This window comes from Gossypium hirsutum, chromosome D01 (assembly GCF_007990345.1).
Source record: "Gossypium hirsutum isolate 1008001.06 chromosome D01, Gossypium_hirsutum_v2.1, whole genome shotgun sequence".
Lineage (NCBI taxonomy): Eukaryota > Viridiplantae > Streptophyta > Magnoliopsida > Malvales > Malvaceae > Gossypium > Gossypium hirsutum.
Window position 1 is genome coordinate 30,976,839 of NC_053437.1, and position 6,682 is coordinate 30,983,520.

Here is a 6,682-nt window from a genome sequence, read left to right on the forward strand (position 1 = left end):
ACTGCGGTGACAATTCTGAACTCAATCTGGAATTAACTAATGCAGTGACATTAGTGTAAAAGATAGCAAAATTAAGAATAAAATAGGCTAGGATTCACTGGGTTATAAAATGAAATTTACTAAACTAAAAATGCTAAAATTTATGCTAAATATAACTAAATGGGAACAAATTAACCAATAAGTAGGGAGAAAACATATGTTCTTTCTAGTACAATCACACCCCCATGCTTGAGTTTTTACTTGTCCTCAAGTAAAACAGAAACTAGCAAGGCTACAAAAAATTTTCTAAGGCAAATGATCGTTCTAGCAACTTGAACCATCTAAATTCTCAATGAATGAATCACATTTAGATGAAAAAAATAATCTTGCATAAACGATACATATGCATGAATGAGTAAGATTGCACTTTCATCAAGGCCAGCATCATGCTTCAAATCTTAAATTCTATCTACCAATATAGCATTTATTGTACAGTACTAAGTATTTATATATCTTTTTTTTTGGAATAAGATATAGCATTGCATTACTGTACCCTTGTTCCTAAGAAGTAATGATTGGGTGCAACAAAACCCTAGGGAGTATGTAATTGCGCAAACACACACCCATGCAGCGACGGCATTTGGCCAAATTCATTTTTCTAACACTTGTATTGGAGTGTTCCCTTTTTAGCATTCCACAGTACACCCAATTTAGAGTGTCTCTTATTTATAACTATATATATACGCAACTGAAAAAGACAGTTTCATTCAAGATTCAAGGAATGCTACTAGTCATTTATTACTGATGCAACCTAAATCATTCAACAAAATATTGAAGATACAACATTCAATCAAATTTATCCAACTCATTCATTGACAATTCACATGATCCAAGAATTAAGCATCAAATGTAAGCAAAATTTTCGAACAATTATGCATAAACCTTGCATGCTTCAATTTTTTTTGAAATATAGGTGTATTTCCAAATCCTGTATACATTCCCCCAAACTTAAAGATTGCATTGTCTCCAATGCACTGACATGAATATGTAATGATAATAAAAATATAATGACAATGTGCACTAAACAAAATGTGACTTACAGCTATATGCAATGCATGAAAACTACAACTACAACTCTAAAATAAAAATAACTCAGTTATCCGCAGCCATTGCTGTGGCTGCACGATGTTTCTTCCTTCTCCTTTTGTTCTCCTCCGTCTTATCCTTGGAGAGCTTCCTTTTCTTGTCTTTGGACTTTTCATAGTTTTCGAATTGCTCCTCATGTTCTGGCTCAGCCCCGGCATCATCGGTTGCATCTTGTATGGGAGAGGCCACCTGAAGCGGTTTAGTGTAGACCACTATTGCCAATAAGTAATCCTGCTCCTAACGAGTGACCTTAGCAACTTTTGTCGGTCTCGCTCCATCTAGTTCTAGATTTTCAATATTTGCACCCACAGATTCGAGTGCAGCGAAAATGTTCACATCAAAATCTTTCTCTTCTCTTTCTTTCTCTTCTTCAACAACTTTTTTTCTTCAGCAACAATTTCCACTCTACAGTAGCAGCTTCCTTGTCAACAATATTGTCCTCTTTATCAGTAAAAATACCATCCTCGAACAAGCTATCAATCTTGTGCAGACATTCCTTAATTTCCTTAGATTCTTCTTATTTGTCATTATCAAAGACTTGCATGATGGGAGAAAATGCTACCGATCAATCTCGATCCTCGAATTCGTCATTCGCAGATGAATGCTCATAGTTTTGAATGATTGCTCGAAACACTGGGAAGTCCGGCATTAGAGATGGGCTTAATTGGCTTAATTTGGCTACAATGGAACTATTCTAGGCTTTAGTATAAGCATAAAACAAATTCTAAGAGTTCTCTATATCCTCAATTATAGCAACAAGTTTGATTTTCCCATTGCTGATGGAAGAAACCATTTTCACAACATCTTTCATTTTACGCCATAAAGATGTCATTGTATGCAAGGTAGTTCCTTTACTGTCAGCTTTAGCTTTGCCCTTCTTTGTCTTGCTAGTTCCTGCCTTTTTAGTGGTGTTTTTGTGGCACGACTCATTCTTTCGACAGAGGCTTTATTAATTGGACCCTTATTATCCATAATTTTTCATCTCCTCGGGCTACAATTCCTTTCTCCTGACACAATGGCATGACCAATGATTGGAAACCAAAATACCGGTCTGCCTAGTGGCACATTCAGTAATTTATCGATGGAGTATTGTGTCGACATCAATTCTTCTACCTTGTAGTTAACAAAGTGAAACCAGATTTTACTGTGTAGCGTTAGGAAATGGCAGTACATCGTAAAATTCTTTGAATGTGACCCTGTCCACACTGCTTCTTCAATACACAAGTCTTGTAACAACAGGTTCCTTTTTTTTGTCCGTTATTTTCACAAAGAAATCGGAGTGTTCGTCGACATTGACCGTAATTTTGTACAGCTCATTGATTGTTTTGGCATCCCATTGAATGAGAACTTCACGAACAAAAATAAACTCTAATTCTTGGTCATACAGATTGATATAGAACTCATGTACAAGCGAAGGGGAAAGGCTTCCAGGGTGTGCTCAGAAATTTCCCCATTTTAGTTTAGAAATGGGTCGGTGATAGGGAAATGCCTTGTTTGGGGGGAAAATTTTGGTGCAATATGTTGTCTTAAATTCGTTCCCTTGCTTCTTTATTCAGAAAGATTACTGGTTCCTTTTTTTACGCTGGTTTGGAGGGTTCTGACTCACAAACTGCGGTAGCAGAGGACGCATGTTCTTCAATGGATTTGTTGGCTTTCTTGGTCAAACATCTTATTCTTGCCATCTTTTGTGGAGGGAAGACGATTTTAAGTGAAAAAGGTAGGATCTTGAGTAAGGAAAAAAATAAAAATGGTTGCTTGGATGATTTGCAGTCGACACAGCGATGTAGACTTTATAGGGAGTGAAAGAGGAAGATGTAGACTCGTGATGTTTTGTGGAGACATACAAAGCTAGCGGGAAGAGTTGCATCCTATAAAAATTGTGCCTACTCAAACAAATCAAACAGCTGGGTGGGTTTTGATCCAACGGTGAAGATTAAATTTCCCTTAATTCCGATCAATGGTAACACAGTGGTACGGAATACGTTGACAACCAAATCTTTTTGTGTCAACATTGGTACCTTATTATTCTGCAAAAGGGAAATAAAAAAGCTTTACAAAATAGGAATAAAATAAGATGTAATCTCAGAGTAATAAATTTAAATTTTAAAATGTTTGGACCAAATTAATGGTCTCTGTTTGCTCTTGATTTTTATTTCCAAAATAGTGTTTCAATCTCTGTCTATTGACTTTGAACTGGTGTCCATCACGTATATCTCGAACTGTGACCGCACCATGAGGAAACTTTAGCTTGTCCATTGGTTTGTGGATGATAAGTAGTGGCCATTATGTGATTAACTGCATATCTCTTTAATGCGGCTGGCACGTGGTTGCAATGGAAATGTGTACCCTAATCACTAATTAATGCCTTTAGTGTACCAAAATGGGTGAGTATATACTTGTGAAAAACTTTAAGCACTGTCCTTGCATTATCCTTTAGGACAACAATAGCCTCTACCCACTTCGAGACATAGTCAGCAGTGACTAATAAATAAATATTTCAAAATGAACTTGGAAACGGTCCCATAAAATCCATTCCCCAAACATCGAACAATTCAACTTCTATAATTGGCTGTTGCAACAATTTATTACGTCAAGAAATAGAACTGGTGCGCAGACATTTATCGTATTGATTCATAAAGTTATGAGCATCCTTGAACAATGATGGCCAGTAAAATCCTGATTGGATAACCTTAGCAGCAGTTCTCATACCGCCGAAATGACTTCCATAAGGAGCATCATGACAGTGCTTCAGAATTGAGAACATCTCCCCTTCCAGAACACAACGCTGAATAATGTTATCATTGCATACATTGAATAAATACGACTCATTACATCACAAAGAAATCTTTCTTTTTTATGGACCTTGATACTCAATGGGAGCTTTCACCCACCAAGTAATTAAACAAATTTGAATACCAAGGAGTTGCATTGACAGCGAATAACATCTCATCAGGGAATGTGTTAACAATTTGAAGTATTTTCCTGTTTTCGCTGCCAATTTCCAATCTAGACAAATAATTTGCAACTTGATTCTCTGACCCCTTTCGATCTTTTATCTCGATGTCAAATTCTTGCAACCATAAAATTCATCGTATCAGTCTTGGTTTGACATCTATCTTCGCAAAGAGATATCGCAACGCCAACTGATCAGTGAATACTGTAACTTTTGCGCTGACAAGATAAGAGCGAAACTTGTCGGAAGTGAACACTACGGCTAACAATTCTTTCTCTGTGGTGGTATAATTGAATTGAGTCTTTGTAATAGTTTTTCTAGCATAATAAATGGCATGAAATATTTTCCCTTGTGTTGCCCTAGCACTGCACCCACGGCAAATTTGCTTGCATCGCACGTAATCTCGAAAGGTTGAGACCAATTTGGTGCAATGACAATGAGTGCATTGACCAGCTGCTTCTTTAACTGAATAAAGGCATCCAGACATGCCTCTTCAAGAAGAAACTTTTGATTATGTTCCAACAATGCGCACAATGGTTTTGCAATGTTTGAAAAATCCCTAATAAACCGCCGGTAAAATCCCGCATGTCCAAGAAAGCTATGAATACCTCTCACATTTGTCGGTGGGGGTAATTTCTTGATGAGCTCCACCTTTCACTTATCTACTTGAATACCCTGATTAAAGATGCGATGGCCCAACACAATGCCTTGAGTTGCTATAAAATGACATTTTTCCCAATTCAAAACAAGATGAGTGTCCTCACATCGCTTCAGTACTTTATCCAAATTGTCAGTGAAATCATTAAAATCATTCCCATAAACTAAAAAGTCATCCATAAAAACCTCTAAAGAGCCTTTGATCATATATGAGAATATTGCCATCATACACCTTAGAAATGTGGTTGGTGCATTGCAAAGACCGAAAGGCATACGAAAAAAAGCAAAAGTACCAAAGGGGCAGGTGAAAGTTGTTTTCTCTTGATCCTCCAGTGCATTGCAATTTGATTGTACCCAGAATAGCCGACTAGGAAGAAATAATAAGCTGTTCTAGTAAGCTAATCTAATACTTGATCAATGAAGGGAACTGGAAAATGATCCTTCTTTGTGGCCGCATTCAATTTGCACTAATCCATACAAACTCGCCATCCCATGGGGATGCGTGTAGGTATTAATTCATTCTTATCATTGCGAACCACTGTGATGCCACAGTTTTTTGGGATGCATTGCACTAGACTCACCCCTTGCTATCAGAAATTGGGTAAATAATTCCTGCATTAAGCCATTTTATGATTTCCTTCTTGACAACTTCTTTCATCTTTTCGTTTACCCTTCGTTGCGGTTCAATCGATTTCTTGGCTTCATCTTCTAACTTGATTTTGTGCATGAAAAAAGAAGCAATAATACCTTAAATATCCGTAATATTCCAAGAAATAGCTCGTTTGTATTGCTTAAGAATGTGAGTCAGTTTCTTTTCTTATGCTTCATCCAGTGTTGCGGAGACAATAACTGGCAAAGTATTGTGACCACACAAAAAAATGTATTTGAGATGAGAAGTGGTTTCAATTCTAGAGTAGGAGCTTCTTCAATCAATGGTTTGAAAATTGGATTTTTTCTGTTGGTTAAGTCTAAGGATTCAATTTGCCATCTATGCTTGATTTCAAAATTACTAGCTTCAACTGTGCTACCACAATTGTCAAGATTATGGGAACCTCCTTGTCTGCCTCGTAATCAAGTATGGTAAAATCATCCAAAAAAATGAATTTATCCACACGAACTAAAACATCTTTGATTTGTCCTTCAAGTTTAGCTAAACATGGATCTAAAAGTTGCAATGTCACTATAGTACGCTTTATGTGACCAATTCCTAGTTTTCTAAAAGTACATAATGGCATGAGGTTCATGCTAGCTCTCAAATCACATAAAGCCTTGCCCAAATAATGGTTGCCAATCGAACATAGAATGGTAAAGCTTCCAAGATCTTTCAATTTAGGGGGCAACTTGTTTATCAAAATAGCACTACAGCCTTCTGTGAGTGCAATAATTTCAATATCAGTGAGCTTTTCTTCATGGACAAGAAGTCTTTCATAAATATCCCATAACTCGAAATTTGTACCAGAGCGTCTACTAAAGGAATGTTGATCTGCAGTTGTTTCAGTGTATCCAAAAACTGCTGATACTATTTATCATTTTCGTTCCTCTTTATCTTTGTGAAAAAGGTACAGGTGGAAGTACATTCGATCGCGGCAACATTATTGGTCGCGTCCACAATTTCGAGGGTCGAATATAAGGCATGTGAATGACAGTTTGCGATACTTCATTTTCGGATACATCAACAAGCTCTTCAAATGCACCTTTCCTATCAGGGCTTACGTCATCATTGTTTAGGGATGCTATAGTACAGTCTATAATCAACTCACCAGTTGTTTACCACTCCTAAGAGTGATGGCTTTACCGTGCTCTTTCCCTCTCAGATTGGGATTTTCGGTGTCGCTAGGTAATGAGCCTTATGGTCCAGTATTCATATTTGAAGCAAGCTGTCCCAATTGTACCTCTAATGCTCGAGTTGAAGATGAATTTCCTTGAAAAATTGCTTTTGCGTGAGTA

At 37.1% G+C, this 6,682-nt stretch overlaps 1 protein-coding gene across 1 annotated transcript; it reads right to left on the bottom strand.

Moving 5' to 3' along the window:
* Window positions 1–1,131: 1,131 nt before the first annotated feature.
* On the bottom strand, window positions 1,132–2,807 carry LOC107921621 (uncharacterized). Its single transcript, XM_016851452.1, has 3 exons — window positions 2,707–2,807; window positions 1,375–1,510; window positions 1,132–1,314 (listed from the first exon to the last, which is right to left on the bottom strand). The coding sequence occupies exons 1-3, from the start codon at window positions 2,805–2,807 to the stop codon at window positions 1,132–1,134; spliced, it is 420 nt and encodes a 139-aa protein (XP_016706941.1).
* Window positions 2,808–6,682: the final 3,875 nt, after the last annotated feature.

Coding starts and splice junctions, on each gene's coding strand:
- LOC107921621 (XM_016851452.1), bottom strand. CDS start 2,807: ATGGCAAGAATAAGATGTTTGACCAAGAAAGCCAACAAATCCATTGAA. Junction 1,511..2,706: donor TCAGAACCCTCCAAACCAGC/GTAAAAAAAGGA, acceptor TTGTTGCTGAAG/AAAAAAAGTTGTTGAAGAAG. Junction 1,315..1,374: donor GACCGACAAAAGTTGCTAAG/GTCACTCGTTAG, acceptor AAACCGCTTCAG/GTGGCCTCTCCCATACAAGA.